Genomic DNA, 19,387 nt, shown 5'->3' with positions numbered 1-19,387 from the left:
AGAGATTGGGAAATGTAACTTTGTAGGATTTAGCTCTAATTAAAAAACAGCTCTACTGTTTATGACATATATATACACACTTCCAGTAATGACCTTATATATTTTCCCTATTATTATAATTTATAGAGAAGATATAATCATAGAATCACAGGATTATATAGGTTGGAAGGTGTAGTTCAACACCCCTGCAATGAGCAGGGACATCTTCAACTACATCACCTTGCTGAGAGTCCTGTTCAACCTGACCTGGAATGTTTCCAGGGATGGGGCATCCATCCACCACAATATTTTCTGTGTTTTTCACTATATAGTACATAATGATGAGGACCTCCTGAAAACCTACTTCTTGCTTATTATAAAGGAATAAGTGTTTGCTAAATTACTGGATCAGAAGGAAATAAAACTCAAATAGTTAGAAAAGGAGGGAAGGGGGAGACACAACAACAGCACAAGATAGCTTTTGTGCAAGACTCCAGTTCCTCACTTGTTTGTGAACTCGATCATGCAATCTCAGGCAGAAAATTTTCAGTTGGGCTTTTGGTTTCTTTATCCACCTCAGTTTATTCTATATGCCAGAAGAGAAATTACTTTTTTGTACCATTGCTACTCAACAAATGAGCCTTTGAAAAGTAATTACGGAGGGAAAGAAATTACTTATAGAAGGATTTGCAACTCAGAGCAGTTAACCCCAAGAATGACCTCATCAGAGGTGACTTTTGGCAAGTGACATACTGAAAAAAAGAACTCGCTTTATCAGTGCCTCTCTCAAGTGGACTAATGCAGTGTCTTTCTACAAAATTTCAATGAAATAGGCAATAAATTCCTCTATTTTCACAGAAGTAACAACCCAACAACTTACACTATTGTTCAAATAAACCAGTAATTTCTTTGATCTAGAGAGAAAGCTATGACTATATTGGAAACAAAGAAGAACTGTCAAAACCATAAATGAAGGAATTATAAACCATATATCCAGGGAATCTATTCTATGTGACTCGCCCCGAGTATCTCTCATTCAAAGCAGTTAACAGTGATAAGGCAGTGAAATACCTGAGGCCAGAAAAAAAATCATCCTCCTACTTAACCAACTCTCTATCACAACACAGAAATATTTTGTAGCAAAATTCTGTATATTCTTTAACTTTCAAGACAGGGAAACTGTCTAATACAAGTAAGACTGGGTCAAATCCAAACAGTTAGTATATTCCACCCATATACTAAGGAATTTGCGAAGTATTTTTGTGCTGATCATATCAAAATCACCAAAATGATACAGAACTAAATAATGAAATATTTTTACTAAGCACAGCATAGTACAAATCACCAGACAAAACTGTCAAAAGACTTTTGAAGGACTGCATGAATAAAACCACATTTGGAAAACACAGAGGAATATACAGCAGCAAAAAAAGCAGCAGCCACAAGAAAGAGAGGGACACAGAGACTATGCAAGATTACTTGGTAAAAATTTGAATGTTCATATGCTCATAGAATCCAGGTTTTCACCTGGATTTCAGGAATTCATCTTGTCCAACCTTCTGCTCAAAGCAGAGCCAACTACAAGGTTAGACCATTTTTTCATATTCTTTTTCTCCAATGAAATCTTTATGTGCCTGCAGTATAATTTAACTTGCTTTTGATATGTCTGAAGACATCTAAAATTTAGAGTATGTGCTTCTATTTCACTATAGGTACAACAGCTGACTGTAGTCTCACTTGGAGAGCATTGCTGGTTTTACATCTGCCTTCCAGACACCGACACAGAAGACAGACTTCAAGGAAGGATCCAACTCACATGACAACTGTCCAACTTGACGGCACTTCACTCACAATTAGTCTGATGCACTCTACCAGTAAGAAATTATTAGTCAGGAAAAACGGGTATCACTTGTTTTTGTTACATTTGACTCCTCCTTGCTTCATTTTAAGCAGGTAGGAAGCACTTGGGAGGAATGCGAGACACAAACGCCACAAAGTGACATGCAGCACAAACAAATGCAGGCTCCACAAGCATCTAACTGCATTGACTGAGTAACTTCAGACTTTTGCTTCACTGCACTAATGGGTATTTTTGAAGTCCTCTTTTGAAACTGTTAGGTAGCTGTCAAATATGAGATATGCCTCGTTTGGACTGTGCTACTATTTCCCTTATTGCAGTCACAGGGTTTCATGAATGGACAAGACACAGGATATTTACACATCTGCATCAAATCTGTGACATAGGCTATGACCCAGTGACTTCAAGAGACTCAGAGACTATTCAAGGACCCAACATGCAACTACAGCCTGTAAGTTGTTATCACTGTTATCTTACTGTTCTTTGGCAATATTGTACCCAGCCTACAGAAACTCCTTGTCTTTTGGGTAAAGCTTAGACACATCAACTACAAGAACGAAACATTTCACACTTCTGTTTAAGCTGGAGTGAAATCTGCAAGTTAAATTGAAAGTAGCATTCAAGTTAACAGTTCAGAAGGCTCTAAATTTACCTTTCATTCAACATTGTTTTAACACAAGCCTGCAGACACCTGTGTATCTTGCAGAGCCAGTACATTATTGCATCATCCAGTAGGTTTCTGACACAAAAGTTATATAATGACTTGCAAAAAGAAAAACAAGTCTAAGTGTAATTTTTAAGCCTCCCTATGTGTATGTAAACAAAGAAAAAAATAGCAGAAAGGTATACAATCTTCCATCAAATGTACATTAAGTATTCTCCTTAATGTGAGGTATTCATTATATATTTGCTAATAGGTATAATTTGCAGCAATCATGGAATCAGCACCAAATCTGGTGTTCTAACATATGGTACGTTCTACACATTACATCCAGCCACAACTTTGATGGTCTATATTACAACTGATTTCTGTAAAATCAAGCATTTGAGCATTTATCTTAGCCTAAAGAAAATCTGTAAGTACCAAAAATAACCCAAAACTATCAACAGAACTCTGATGAAAAGACCATCTTATAAAGAACCAATATCACCAGATTACTCCTCAGACTACTGGAAAATAATTTAATGTTAAGGTGAATTCAGTTTGTACTTGGTTCATGGAAGAAGTATAATCTATACACACCAGCCATAGAAAAAATATTCATTGTTCAAGACCACTTAGGGCCACAATGGTTTTAAACATGAAAAAACTTCAAGTTAAAAATATTACTTTCCATACAAGTCAGCAGAAATTTAATACAGATATAGCAAATAGGAATCACAAGCAAACATCACATTTGGTTTTGGTTGGGACTCATCTCTACTGGCACTGCTACTGAAAAGCTCAGCTGCACTTGTTAACGCTACTTTAATGCGGCGGCAAAAGAGAAATGCAAAACACTATTGTAGAAGAAAAACAGATTTTATTTGGTGAACAGCTCCAAACAGAAATTAATACGTCAGCTAAAAATAAATACCTTTGTATTACAGGACTTAAACCCAGAGATTAGTCAAGACAGGTCAGTTGAGGAAAAGTGCTGTGTCAATAGTCCATACTCAAATCAGAAGTCAAACTACTGAATTTGCAAAGATTACACAAAAAACTCCACAAGAATTTAGTCCTTTATAAAGCAACCAGAGCATACATATCTACTGAACCCCAAAAAAGTAACATTAACATTAAAAAAAGTTTCAGCATGCAGAGGAAATTTAAAAGACAGAAAAACTTCTCTAAATCCGCTCTCAAAACACAGGACATAAGTAACACTCCACAACCTATATAACAGAAGCACTAAAGTCTATATAGCACCAAGAATCTTAGCCATCTACAAGGAGGTTTCATTAACAGAACAGAAACATTAGCTGACTGCTGACTTCTCCTTTTTCAGCCTTAACCTCAGTATTTTTCATCTGGAGCAGTGACCTTTCTTTACAGTTTAGGATATACTTTCAGATTTATTTTAAAAGATTCAAAGACCTAAGTTAAAAGGCCACTTACCAAACCAGCTATGAACCAGACACAGAAAAAGTTCTGTGATTAGAAAACATACTGCTGAATCACAAGGTAAATTTCTGTGTTACTAATAATGCAGAACACTCACCCCCTTTGATAGACAGTATGAAGTGTAGTGACTAATAGCTAAGAAAGAACAAACAGGATGTTTCAGTCAGAATAGCTGTGAGATTAAACTTAAAATAATTAGCAATCTTTGGGTTTTCTGAATTCTGATGCGCGCAAATGGATCGGACCAAGAGATATATATGAACTTCTCAGCTGACAAGATGCATTGGTTCATACACCAGGAATTCCTAGAAATTCTACCTCTTGGCTATTAACAACATTTTCTTGTACTAAACAGATGCAGATTTATCCAGTTAGGAACCCTGAACTTTAAATCCATCAACCAAAATGACGTGTCTGTTAGGAACTCAGAAAAGAAAAGAGCTGAAAAGTGGATTCCACTGCTGCTCTTTATTCATCTGTGCCTTTCCAGAATTTTGGTAGGTCTTGAAGAGAGCCAAAGATAACCTCTACATCCTTGAAGTACTGCAAATGTAGACTTTGTAACAGTTTGACTTTCATAGGCAAGCAACTTTCTGACCACAACCAAAAGTGGAGAGACTACAGATGCAGTGATGGAAGACACCTAAATAGTGATGACAATCTTGCACAAAAAAGTAAGGAAGAGCTACCCCCCAGAACAAACCAACACACACGAGTAGTCTAGAAAAGAATGGTTTAGTCATTTCCTCACAGATGATATTAGCCAGTCATATCATACTCATTTCTCATAATGAAGAAAAAATACTTTAAACAAACTTTCCATAACCTATTAAAAACCTTGTATTTCATAAAGGAAAAATATTGCATTTCACTTGCACATTGCAGCTGACTCAAAAGATAAAAGCAGGCTATTTTACCTTAAGAAATGGGAATAATTCTTAGATTAAAACTGATTATTTCTAACCAAGTTATAAAATCTGATCTAGACGTTAAGACCAGAAAACTTTCCTTACCTTAGGGATCCCAACTGATGTACAAGGGAGAAACGAATGTTCGCACTGCTCAAGGTATTTTTCTGAATTGCTTTTTCCAAATAAAAGAGTAACCACAAAACCCCTAAAATGGAAAAAGAAAGACCAGGTGCAACAACAGCCACATTTTCTGACCTCTAGAAAATATTCAACAGCAAGTTATAAAATGACAATATATGACAGTTCTCACTGTTTACTCTTGTGCTTTTTCACACTGTAACATGCTGCTCAAAATAACTGACAGAACTCTTAAGTATGAAGTTTCCCAGTCTTGTATTATCTGTCTTGATATATTCTTACCACACAGCAGATCTACATAGCATTGTCTATGCTACAGTGTGCCTGCTCTGATGGCACATTGCCTGTGTTCATAAATATTAGCACGTGGGAAGAGGGGTACATACAGAAGTTGCTCTGGTTGTATTTACATGAAGATTCTCCTACTTCAACACTATGAAGAAATAAACTCTGTAGGCTACTTCACTGTAGCATAAGCCACAAAATCACAGTCCAGGAATAAACTGATGCAGCAAGCATAACTAACCGTTGCATATGTTTAGACATTGCGCTCACCCTTGCTACAACAGTAAGAATTTATTTACAGCTTATGACACCAGGGGACAAAAACACATGAACATCAAGCTGGTTTTACTGAGAAATAGATGAAAACCTAGTGTCTCTCCCAATTATAGCATAAGCAGAGCATGTAGCCTTTGAAATATCAAGCAAAGAGGAAAAGAAAATAGATTAGCCTTGGGATGGCTAAGCACAGACAGCTTTTTACACAAATTTCAAAGCATTCAATTAAAAGGCCAGCTGACCAGCATTTGTGACCACAGGAACTCACAAAGCTATTCCAGGCTTGAAATGTGCTGAAGTAATACATTCTTTTAATATACATAGCTGTTGATATATGATACTCTCTCTCACTTGTAAGATTAAAAATCTTATCCAAGCTAAAATATGCCATTTAAAGGTTTTGATTCCCACAATTAAAATTTTTCTTTTTAAGTCCCCCAGAGGCCCAGTAATTCAGAAGCTGGGAGGTTAACTCCATGAAAGAGGGAAAAAAAAAAAAAAAAAAAATGCTTGACAATGCATAAGAGGAGTTTACTGGATACTCTAATTCCCTTGCAGCAATCTTTACCTGACATATGACAGCGAGGAACAAAAGCAGGTTTAATTGCTCTTCTGCTCCTTATCACTTTAAAATCATAACACCATTCAGAGTTCACAGACAAGAACTTCATGTTTCACTAAAGTTTTGGGGTTTTTTTAATTATTAAAGTTTGGATTTGCTTTTGATCCTCTATGACTTTTCTATTAGAAACCTCAGTTGTCTTTTAAAGAAACAGTATACTCAAATTTGGTCTAAAATCAACTTTAACTTCAAACATCCATCAGCAAGCTGCTTCTCCTCCTTTATTCAAAAGGACTGAAGCCTTGGAAATAACTACCTATACATTATATCTCTGTTTTCTCTCAAATATTTTCATGCTTTTAAAGTTAATGACTCATTCTAAAATACTAATACTACCGATACAGTTTAAAAATATGCTCATCTTCTTAGATGCCTTTAAGTATTTTCAGTTTTATCCTAGAAATGCTAAGAGCTTCTTCTGTGGCAGAATCTAATACATTTTATTCTCTAATGTAAAATCTTGTGAGTATTAGAGAAGGATACATAGTCTGACCATTCAGGGCATCTGCTAGCTAACCTGAATCGTCTGGTGTAAATGCTTATTTAATTCATTAAGATGATTCTCAATACATGAATGACAAATCATATTAGTCTTCCCTAAATGAATAGAGCACAAAAACGAAAAGATTGTATTTTGCTTAATTTTTTTGTAAATTCTTCCAACGATTACTGGATGACCAGCTTTTTTTCAAGGGCAGATTAACAACAGAACAAAGGTAAAAGAGAGAGAAAAATGAAGACTACAGATTTATCATCTTCCCCTCAAATCTGGAAAGTAAGTCTCAGCTGAATGCTTTGTGAAAGTCAAAAAGCAGCTACAGAACCATTCCTGATTTGGTCAGCAGTTACAATCATTAACGGAGCCAGTCAGTCATATACATATGGATGTGATTGAGTATCAATAATTATGGGGTTTGATGACAGAGCAAATTCTTTTAAATGGCAAAGCAATTGATGATCCAAGAAATTTCAATTTTTTTATTTGGCAAAACCACAATTCACATCATTTTTATTTTACTTCCTTAGGACTGAAAGAGGGAAGGAAAGAGAGTAAGATAAGAAACAGTCTTAGCAGAAGAGACAGATGGCAACAGACAGTCTCAGCACTCAGATAAAGGGGTTTACACCACTACTTGAAGGAGAGGGAAAAAGAAGAATAACACCCTGTAATATTCTACACAGGTTAATTAAAAAATATCTTTCTTTAGTGTCCTGCTTTTGAGCTCAGTTCCCTAAGTGAATGAGTTACCAGATCCTGAACGGAAAAAGGCTAACATTTTATAAATGAGTCTTGACATGAAATAAAGAGAAACTGTGATTTTGAACTTTTATTCATATATACAAATGGTTTCAGTATTCTTCCATGTCCACCAAAAACAATAGTACATTTACTACAAGACATCTGTGCAAACACACAGTTGAGAGCAAATCAAAAAGAAGTCATTAGCACATAATAGGAGTTAAACAGTATAAACAGATTGATTACATTGACACAGATATAGCATCACCATTGTCTTCCTGCACAGCTCACTGGCGTATAATGTAGATGCTTAGGTCGATACTAAGAATATGACCAGCTGTGATTCATCATTTTCTCTTGCTAAAACTACAAAATGGGACAGAAGCTGGACTTCCACCTAGTGGAAGTCAGAAGTTTTTCATACAGGCCACTTCTTTTCTGAATGAAATATAAAAACCTTGAAAACTGTGTGACAAATTGGACAAGAACTCCAAGTTTCAACAAAAAATTCAACCATAAAAATCCATGTCCAAAATTGTTATTTTGCTCCAGAGAAGGGTACAGTAAATATTACGGACACTACTACAATCATGAACTAAAACTAAATTTCTACTATGATCATGAACCAAAACTAAAGTTTTGTTTTCTAAATTTATATATATGATGTTATGACATATAATTGCTAATCATAAGTGCAAAAGTTACTTCATAACAACTTCTGTTTGTTTCTAACAGAAGCATGACCAAGCACTTTGTGAAACTTCAAGGGAATTAATTAAAAAAAAAAAAAGAAGCAGGCAAGAATAATTTAGATACAAACCCATTTGGCCTAGTTAGCACTCGCAGTTCTGTGTGCTGAATGTTACAGTAAGTGAGTCACTCTGAAAAAGATTAACAGTGTAAAAAAGGGCCAGATCACAGCTTTAGCCAAGATGTATATGTCAAAGTAACGAAGTGATGACTTTCTACTGCAAGGGCTGAGACCTCACATCTACATACATAAGCAAACACTCTGCTTTAGCAGATACACTACCACTAGATGAATTTTTCCTTAATAAGATCAATGTTTACTGACTTGCTACAAAAATGAACCAAAGCAGCAGAATAACCACGGCAAAGAGATACGAGAGCTGACTTGAGAATGAATGAGCTCAGGCACCACATGCAGTTTAATGGTGCCAAATTGTAGCTGACTTCAGACACGCTCTACGAGACTGCGTTAACCGTTAGCTTTGAAAAGCCAAACAACTGAAACTTTGCAAGAATGAAGGAAGGATAACCTCCTAAGAAATTATTATATCCCATGTTATTTTCCATACTGCAAGTACTAAGGAAGTGGTAAGACAAAACAAAGAGCAGATTCACTCTTGCCCTTTGGATGAACTCTGACTTTTGCCCTGGACAAACAGATAGCAAAATATGCCAACAACACCTGTATCAAGACTTAACAAGACAAAAGCATTTATTTCAAGTTAGTTTTACTTTAACTAAATCCCTTTTCTAGCAGACTGACTATTCTGATTCCTGAGATGAAATACCAAGCCTAATACAGTTGAAACCCAAGTGTAGCAGCTCTAATTCTGGCTACTAAACCCTACTACATTTTTGATGAAATATACAGGAACATACATACATTCTGTATGGTATCAAGTAACAAGGGAAAAAGAATATCCCATTGAGACATTCTAACATGCCATTAAAAATGTTTTAATGGTTACAATGCAGACACCATAATATACAATGTAGTAATGGTGCTAAACTTCACCTGTTTGCTCCCTTCCTGCCTATAAGATAACACATGAAAAGTCTACGGCTGCTGAACTGATCTACTTGTTCAAAGTGTAGCATTATTTCCATACACCAAGGACAACATCCAGTCACATGAATCAAGCGCCTTAGGTAGGAAAATGAGATTGTGATAGAAAAGGAAACATAAGTACTTAGAAATACCTGGGAAAAGAACTGACACAGTAATAAAAAGTATGAACTGAAATTACCACTATTTTTATGTGAGCATTTGTCCTCTTAACACCCACTAAAAATAGCTAAGTTGAGATTTCAATTACAAAAATCTTGCTCATAAAGAGGTGCTCAAATGTGGAATATTAATTACATAAAGCCACTTCAGATTTTCTGAGCAAGCTCTCTGCTAATACACACATTAAATTTTTTCTTTCACAGCAAATTAAACAAAACACTACACAGTGTACTTACCCACCCACAAAGCAGAGGATATAAAATGCAAAGTAAAATATAGCGAAGGGTCCAAAAGTTACTAGAAAAAGCACAAGGCCAAGACTTCCCCATCCCCAAATGGAAAGACTGGTCTGTAAATAAGAACACATAGAAAAGGAATAATTAATATTATATTCATACAACTTTTAAGTCTCCAGAGCAATACTTGTAGTTTCTACGATGTTTGATACATTTTAACCAGATATAAATTCTCCCTGATGAAATAAAAATTACCTTTGTTTTTAAGAGCATATTGCTATCAAATATGTCCCCCATTATATTGTGGGTCAGTAATCCAGTTTAGCCAACATTAGAGCATTTTTCTTTCAAATACTATTCCTCATCTCTCACTTCAGATGCAACTATCGTCCTTCAAGGCACCACTTTTTTCTTCTCTATCCTCTTTCTGTACACTTTGTTTCTTGAGATCCCTTCCCCCACACCTCTCCCCCCATCCCTGCCGTGTGAAAAGTTCTCCACCACCTCCTCAGAAAAAGCAGGCTTTGAGACAGAACAGGAAGAGACAGAATAGAACCTTGTTTTACACATCTAAGCATGTTATTTTCTACAACCAAGCAATGCTGTTTCTTCCCTAGATCAAAGCAGGTGCAAGACTAAAAAGGTGTCCCTTTCTCCAGTCAAGCCACAGGCGGGTCAACAGGTGCACCAAATAATTGGCACAAGTATACTTTTACTCTTCCCCATAAATAAAAGGGAGGGAAACTTCAGAAACTGATACTTGGGCAGTGGTAGGGAGTCGAGGGTTGTTTGAAAAGCCCATGATGAGGTTAAAGTCAGCCACAAGAGCACATGTGGGCCTGGCACGATTTTGGGGTTGATGTCTGACATAAATGCAGCAGGCAAAACTCCACCTGCACTGGTAACCACCAGTAGTACAAAAAAGGCAGCAAGATTCCAGTTATTGTGCCAATATAGGTTATAGTATAAGTGCATTTATATACATACATGTATACACATACTTGATCTATCTAGACACACGTGTCTGTACATACCTATACGTACATGCATGGTAATCTAAAAAAGCAAGGCAGGGAAACCTGACTGACAATAGTTTTTACACCATCACAATGCTGCAGTGCAGTCAACAAAGCTTATATAAATTTAATTCAATCTAGTCTCTAGTTCAATATGGAAAGCATGTTTCAGCCAAGTCCCAAGAGTGTGAAACACAACGATGACAAGTATTTATAGGCCACCAAAACTGTTCCAGCTCTAAGGTTCTCAATTTTTTTTTTGGTTGTTGTTGTTGTTGTTGTTGAATTTACGCCTTTCCTAACAGTGATCAAATGACACCCTGATGCGAACTCAGACAACTGTGTCAACAAGTAACACTAAGAAAGTATTTAAATAAACTCGTCTCGCAGTTTGACATTTAGAAAACAAACAGAGATTGAACACCAGATTTGCAGAGAGCCCTTTTTTAGCTTTTAATATGAAGGAGCTACAGATCATTTCTCTCAAAGGACTATTTAGATTTCATCTTTTCATCTTAGGTACAGGTTTTTAAAAAATCAACTTTTTCAAAAAACATTTTAAAAATCCTATAGACAATAAAAAATAATACAAACTAAGACTCCTATATAAAGCACCTTTGATTATTTTCTGAGAGCAAGACCAAAAAGCAAAATCACAGCTCTGAAGAGAGACTGTTTCGCCGATCTAAACTGCAGTCATCAGAATTACTTCATTCTTCTTAGTTAAAAGTTTAATGGAACATTGAGATGAAATTCTATTTTCTCCTAGTTGAACTTTCTTAGCAAGAGATAAAAGCTGTACTGGCCTTGTTCTTAGTGTTTCAGTCTAGGAAAAATGAAAACATACTAGTATGTAGATGAGTGTAATTGAAGTACCGCAATTAAAAAAACCACATTGCAAGTTATTCAATTCTCTTTAAGCTGAAGAAATGCTTTAATAGATAATATAAACCATAAAAGCCACAACACTAAAATGCTGAATTGGCACTACAAAAAAACAAAAAACTCAATCACAACTGAGTAGAAGATTTTGTTGTTTTGTTGACTCATAGTAAGTAAATGTGTGTAAGTAAACTGTGGCCTTCCAGTACATGAAGAGAGCCTACCAGAAAGATTGAGAGAAACTATTTACAAGGGCATGTAGTGACAAAACAAGGGGGAATGGCTTCAAACTGAGACTAAGTTTAGATTAGATACTAGGCAAGAGGGTGGCAAGGCACTGGAACAGGTCGTCCAGAAAATCTGTGGATGCCCCAATCCTGGCACTGTCCAAGGCCAGGTTAGTTGGGGCTTTAAGCAACCTGGTCTAGCAGAAGGTGTTCCTGCCCACAGCAGGGGGGTTGGAACTAGATGATCTTTAAGGTCCTTTCCAACCCAAACCATTCTAGGATTCTATGATAAATTCTTTGGAAGATAGAAAGGAGAGACACACCAGTCAAAAAAAAGAAACCAAAAAAACCTGGCAAATGCAACAGAACTAAAACATGAGATCCCATTCCACATCTACATTTCAATACAAAAAGAAGATTCTGCATATTCATGCCCTCAGAAATACATTTTAAAACTTCTGCAGAGCACTACAAGCATGATAAGGAAGATATGCACACAGAAGATAGCATTTAATGATGGTCTTTTTATGTCAAAAACCCATTATGCTTAATCACATCATTCAAAAAAGTTTAAGTTCTAAATATGGGATAAGCACTCTAAATGACTTAATTAAACTAGATGGATGTATATTCAGAGCTGGATGAATGCATAATTAACAAAGAAAGCTCTATAACTCTAATAAAGAAAACAGTGACCTTTTGTCCTATGCTCTAGTTTTGCAGTTTAGCATATGGGTACAGAGATTCAAATCTCATTTGGTATTTTAATACGATTTCTTAAAATTTGTACAACTTGATACACTGCAGGAAGTACAACAGATACTGACCCAATTCTTGTATATCCTAAATGAGCAGTTTATAGTATTATGGATTTTGAGACATTCAAAGGGATTAAATCATCAGGATGGTACCCTTTCTGCTGACTGTAAACAGAACTTCCCCTAACTCCACACTTCTTGACAGGACTTCAGCAATATAAGTCCTAGGAAAAAAAATGAAAACTTACTTTAAAAGTTCTATATACATCAAAACCAACTATTTTTGAATAGAATGTCCAAACATACACAAATATGATGCAGCTGGTCAGTATGAAAATAGTTCAGGTATTTAAATTCAAACCCCACTTACAGCTTATTTCCAAATTTTATTCATAATGGTAATTTTTTAGAAGATTCACAGATTTACTAAAGCTCTGTCTAGTCTTACTAAAGTTAGCTGCAGGGCAAATGCTTATCACTCTTGACAGAAAGAACAAACCAGTCTTCTAAAGAAATGGTCTAATTGCTAGTGTTTAAGTCACAGCTATCCAGACCCTTCAAAAGAAGCTGACATGCCCTATATTGGCACAGCAAACTTCCAAGCTGAGCTGGCATAGTGCTGTTCACTGACTTTCAAGGAATTAGGGACAGTTACCTAAAGGCTAAAGAGAAACACAAGCCTCAGTTCTGCGGTAGGCATGGTCGGGTATACACTGTGTGCATACACATGGATAAAGGAGGTTTATTCCATGTCAGCAGCTGTTCCACATTTCACCAGTTTTAACCACTTTTGCTTATCACCACTACAGATACTCCATGTTTGTCTCACCATCATCACTCCGTAGCTCTCAAGTCTAAGATTTTACAAGGACTTCTGCAGTATATTACTAAGGTCATATATATAATATATGATGGGTTAATGTAGCACTGTGGTCACACACAGTAATTTTCTTCCCAGAGTTGGGAGTTGCTTCAGCAAAATAAACTGCAGCTGAAGTACAGCGGTGTCTGTAAGCTCCAACAGCACACTGCAGAGGCTCATCAAGTGAGAGAAGGCACACAAAGGTGAATATTCGTATGTGCTTGATTCAGCTTTAACAGATAAAAAAACTATCACCTCGATGACCTGTTTGTTTGGTTTTCTGACTAGGTTTTGTCCATTTTTCACATGGAATGATTTTTCCACAGTATACAGTCAAGTACTAATAGTACCTAAAGAATTTGGTTTCTTATGCATATTTGCTTTTTCTTTGGTTTCTGCTTCCGAATCAAGGCAACATTCTGATGGTCGAAGCTGCACACCGTTATGGCTAATAGTGCTGAGCTAACACTGACTATGTAACTTAACATGACCATTCACACAGAAGTTTCTAGAAATCCACAATCCACAGCAATTACTTATTCCAGAAACAAACACAATTACGTCTTACTAAAAAGTAGCTTCAATAGGTTTCTTATTTGCTTAATCCATCTGACAATCTTTCAGACCTTTGCCCCACACCCATTTTTAAGCAAGATCTTCAGTCTTGACACATCTTTCTCTAAAAATGATTCACCAATGTAGGTTTGTTGTTTGGATTTAAACTAGTGCTGTCAATTTTAGCTTGGAACTGGCAGTAAGGTAACACGTGTGTCTGGTTCAGGGCAAAACAAGTGTTACTCCACAAGTCCAGATGACAGGTTCCTGCTAGTCCCCCTCTGCCAGTGAACAACGGACAAGTGTTTCCACTCATGAGGCTCTGGGTGCCACCATCCTCCTACTCGAGAAAGAAGCTCCTGTTCCAGGCACTTGTCTCTCTTCACAATTCCCACACACATTCACAGTAATTGTGGTTTCAGGTTTGAAGACACAGATCAAGAGGAAATAAAGAACACCCATATAGGAAGGCCTGGCTCTGGAATCATCTGCTTGTCAATCTTAAAGCTGCAGCAGAAGATGTAAGTCTTATCGCAGCATCCAAAAGACCAATACTACTTTGGAAGATTATAATTTGTGATTATTTTCAGATTTAACGGTTGCAACAGAATCATCTGAACTTCGAAAGAAAAGCAACATTTAAAAACAAAAACATGTTTCTCTGCTCAACTTTTACTCTGTTTATCAAATTACATTTGTCCATTAAAAAGTTACAGTAGCTGATCTGTTCCCAACACACACTGATAATCAAACTACCTTTTGCCATTTGGGTAATTTAAATTATTAGGTTGGTGGGTTTTTTTAATGCCTCCTCTGGGCTCACATTAAAAAAATTGTCAGAGATTGCATTTACAGTAGATGTCAAGTTTAATTTTGTTAATTCCACACATCTGCCTTTTAATTTGACTTCCATTTTGAGTGCAAATGGAACATGTTCACATATAAACCTTTCTATAATTAAGGTGAGTGTCACTTTTGTCAAGTGATTAAAAACATTATTTTAGGTTTCAAATTACTGTCTCTTCACTAGCATGACAAGTAAAATTGGAAAGCTGTACCAACCGGAGTGCCAATTTCAGCACAGTGAAATTCTTATGTTACACTACTCAGGGAAATATTTAACAATTGTGAAATAAACCATTAGCAGCTTTCTAGTTACGTTCTCCTATCTGCCAAAGTTAAAGCAGTCATCTGAAAGACATGTCAACAGAGTTTTGAGTTCTGCATATCATGATATCCTAACAACACTAAAGGTCCTTTTTTAAGCTCTTTCTTCTTATCCTATTGCCCTTTTCTTTCCTTAGCCCATAAAGGCAAACAACACCCTAACCTCCACTCCTACTTCACACTATGGAAAAATAATTGTGGTGAATTTATACAATAATTTACTGCAGTACTTCCAAGGAAACTCTCGAAATTTTAAAAAAATTTTTAAAGAACTTTACATAGTCTATTTTGCTTTTGTCATTCTACATTTAGATTGGGTTTTTTTTCTAAAGAAAGCTTAAAATACTAAAGCATATAAATATACACTAATAATCTTTTACATAAATAAAAAAGATAATGTTAATTAATGTTAAGAGTTAAGAAGTTTGGCCAATGAAGTTTCTTCTAGGTAAGTGCAGTACTCCTGCTGATCCCTCCTGGTTACAGAGGCTGGAAACTCTCTGTTGCAAGCAAGAGTCCATCTGTCTCCTCTCTACCTCACCTCCCCTTCTTCCATTCAACGCACACTTTGTATGTCAAATGGCTTAATTATTTAACAGTTGGATTAATTCAAACACAATCATGTCTAACTGCACTGAGTTTGGGTTTTCCTGCTGTTCCTCACATTGCATGAAACAGTAAAGCTTTTGGGATCGTTTCCCCCTACTCTCCCCTACAGCTATACAAGGCGGAGTAATGGATTAAGCTCTAATGTATAGGCAATAATTTTTTGTCTGTATTCACTATTACTGCGGTTTTGGCTATTCCTGAAACTCTTTTTTAGAAGTGCAAACATTTAAATGAAAATACATTCTAACTGTTTCTTAAAATATGTAACATTATAGTGTGTAACTAGAAAGACTAAAAGTTATTGTGCACATTACTTCAATTTTAGTATTTATCCAGAGAGCAACAAATTCCATTACTAAAACTTGACTGTTTGCAATAAACAGAATATTACTATACAATCTGCAATATAATTAAAAATTAAGAAGTTCCATATTTTGATACAACTGGGGTTTTTGCAAGAAAAAGACCGTTTTTGTGATTATCACTTACAGTTCTATAAGAAATGGTAAATATTTCCAATGTCAAACTTTCTTCTCAAGTAAACAGAGTAAAATTCAGCCTGGAGTCAAGAGTCAAGATTATTTTTTCTTCCTCTCTCACACTTGCTTTGCCACCATTGCTGATCATTACATGAGATTAGGAAGCGAAATGTTTAATTTTAAACTGACCTTCATTTTACTAACCTTTATTTCCAGTGCTAACAGCTACTTTATTATATAGCAAAACTACCATCAACGGACAGAAAGCTTCATTTCATGTAACCTTTTCTTGAATCGCCCAAGTACTTATCTTGCTATGAAAAACAAAGAGGCCACCTTCACAGATGCACACTCTTTCTGATAACATGCTTGCATTAAAATCCAGTCTGAACCATGTTCTACTTAAAGGATATGAAATTTCGGTCAAATTTAAAAGAGGCACTTGAGCATCTTGGATAGCAATGAGAAATAAAAGAGGCAAGTCCCACTTTCTGCTACTTTCTTGAATATGAAAGTGACATAATCAAACTCATCTTTAATACAAAATCCAAGAAAGTGATCTTTTTCCTTTGTAACAATACATATTGACTTGTATCCAAGCTAATTTATTTATTTGGACAGAAAGCAAGACAAAAAGATAAAAGCATCTTGGATCACCTTAGGTGATTGAAACAGGGCCAGGCTTCACAGGATTGCCTAAGGTGATCTACAGTGAGAGAATAAAATAATCCCTCTATCTTGAATTCAAGCCAATGAGATAATCTAGACTGCTCTACATTCAGCCTCTGGATAAACAGATTACATCTATTTCAAGTTCTTCTGGTGCAAAATAGTGGCAAAGTGGACAGAGGGGGAAGCCCCCAGAATCCTTAGCAGGTGAAAAAAAAGGTCTGTTCTCCTATATAGCTAAAATAATGAGGTCACATGCTCTAGGTCAAGAAACTGTTATTTCATTTTTGACTACTGCTCAAGTAGCATCTTAAGCTTTTTATTTTCCGGCAGCAAGGAGTTATCTAAACGTTCTTTTCACCATTTTTTTCTTTTTTCACTGCTAAAGAAACCTGATTCCACTGAATGAACTTGAAGAATCATGAGCTTTGCTTTGAGAACAATTTCTCCACTCCAGCTCCTAGTATTTATCTGTATGCATTAAATGAGTCTCTCCCCACAAGAATCAGATCTAGTGGTCATCTCTCTGTGTTTCTAATAAAAACGTGTAGGCAGAGCTCACGGATACTACAGAAACAGTTGCTTGGGACACGTTTTTAGAAAGGTTTCTTCATACCTAAAGAGCTGTGCTTTTGGGAAGTAGAGAAGAAATCTCTTTAGTTCTATGCTGTTCTTCTGTCATAGTGGTAACTTCAACTAAGCATCCCTTTTGCCAAGCAATAAGCATCTGCCTATTCCTGGAACTTAAATCTCCGTTACACTTCCTCAATTTATACCATTACAAAAAAAATTTATACAGAGATTATTTATATAAACATTATTTTGGACAGAGTCTTCTGTTCAAAGGCAAATCATTATTGTCTATGATCTTTACAGGGAGGATAACACGGTAAAAGATGGATTATAAGCGGTCTGATGAACAATGACTACTTTTCTTAAAATAAATCCATTTTTTTTCCTATGGAGATACCACACAATTTCACAGCAGTGGTTGTGTGCAAAACAGTTTGTGCAATCTTGAATTGATAGAATCAGCTTAAAAAAAAGAATAAATATAAAAAAGATGCACAAAGATACAGTATCTGCTTTGGAAAATCTCGCTAACTTCAAACAACAACCCCACTACAACAAAAAGTGAAACTAAGTGAAAGTGCAAAGTTTTTGCAAATACAGATGTGTCAGAGACATGAGGTATAAAATAAGATAAATTATATAAAATTTTGAACATTTTGGAACTGCACACTGCAACAGCAGTTATTGAGCTTTATTTTTTTGCTTTTTCCTAAACAACTCATCACATGTAAACAGCAGACAACACCTTCAAATTTTATACTGACAAAAATACTAAGATTTTTGTTCTACCACTTGAGGACTTGCTTGAAAGCAGCCATAAGCAAATAATTGTTTTCAAGCAAATTCCTTAAAACCAGTAGTTTCTTCTAAACAGACTGATAAACCATATGTTTCAATATATATCTGCAGGAGTGTGATTTTTTTTTTACTGAGAGTTAAATTTATTATATGTGTTCATACATATTTCACATATACATAAATATTATATATATACACACAAAATCCAGTACTTAAATTTACTGCAGAAAGATTTAGTCATTAACTTCTGATCAACCTTTTAGTACTCTGGCTTCTTCAGCCTATAAAATTAGTCATCCAAGAGTTTTGTTTAGTTCTTTAATCCACTGCTAATATTATGTTGCTATTTGCTACTTGCATCACAATTTTCAGCATTATCCCACTAAATGTAAGATGCAACTGCTTTGGATGCAATATAGTGGTTTACTGTGGGGTTTTTATTCTTTGAATAGTACGTTCAATCTAATAGATTCCAAATAAGCAACATTCCTCATCTAGATAAAAAAGTTACTTTAAAAATACTAAGCTAAAAACATAACTTCAGAATATTTTTATCAAGGACTGTACTAAATATAAAGATTGACTCTACTTGCCTTATTAAGTTGGGTTACAAATGTGAAAGAATACAAGTGGAAGAAGCTATTTCATATTATATATCATAATTGCCAGAAGGAGTTCTCCAGTAACAGACTGAACAAGACTAAAAATTAATTTTCATATTGTCCCAAGTGATCAAGGCTGTTGTCTCTAAATACAGTAATGCCATCTATGTTTGTAGTATTATTTTGGTAAATGAAATAATGTGGTTAAAACATCCCTACCCTTTTTACAACCCCTGAATAAAGTTTTTCCTCTTTTTCCTAATTTATTAAAAAGGAGGAGAAAAGCTGTAGGCAATAACTGTAATGTCAAAGGCCACCTTGACTAAAGGCAGTACTGTAATTGCTATCATGGAATCCAAAACCACAAAGCTTAACAGAAGCCAATATAAACGATTATTCAGACTGTATTGGCAGCAGAAGAGCATCAACAGGAGAGAAGGTCCAGGCCAGGGAGGAAGGAAAAATACATGCCAGTCAGAATCACCTCAGTCTCTAAGAAGGTTGTGAGCAACCAAGAGATTTACCAAGTGCAAATCGTGTCTGAGCAACCCAGCTGCTTTCTA

At 35.7% G+C, this 19,387-nt stretch overlaps 1 protein-coding gene across 8 annotated transcripts in view; it reads right to left on the bottom strand.

Moving 5' to 3' along the window:
• Window positions 1-19,387, bottom strand: part of SNX13 (sorting nexin 13) — a 67,887-nt gene that overhangs the window by 36,502 nt on the left and 11,998 nt on the right. For all 8 annotated transcript variants that reach the window (XM_039548718.1, XM_039548716.1, XM_019285736.3 and 5 more), the window contains exons 2-3: window positions 9,628-9,740; window positions 4,955-5,057 (exon numbers count right to left, since the gene is read on the bottom strand). In XM_039548718.1, coding sequence (XP_039404652.1) covers window positions 4,955-5,057; window positions 9,628-9,740 — 216 coding nt within the window. The remainder of the gene's footprint in view (window positions 1-4,954; window positions 5,058-9,627; window positions 9,741-19,387) is intronic.

Source organism: Corvus cornix, chromosome 2, assembly GCF_000738735.6.
Source record: "Corvus cornix cornix isolate S_Up_H32 chromosome 2, ASM73873v5, whole genome shotgun sequence".
NCBI classification, from domain to species: domain Eukaryota; kingdom Metazoa; phylum Chordata; class Aves; order Passeriformes; family Corvidae; genus Corvus; species Corvus cornix.
Note: the sequence above shows the minus strand (reverse complement) of the source record. Positions and strands in the feature narration are given on the sequence as shown.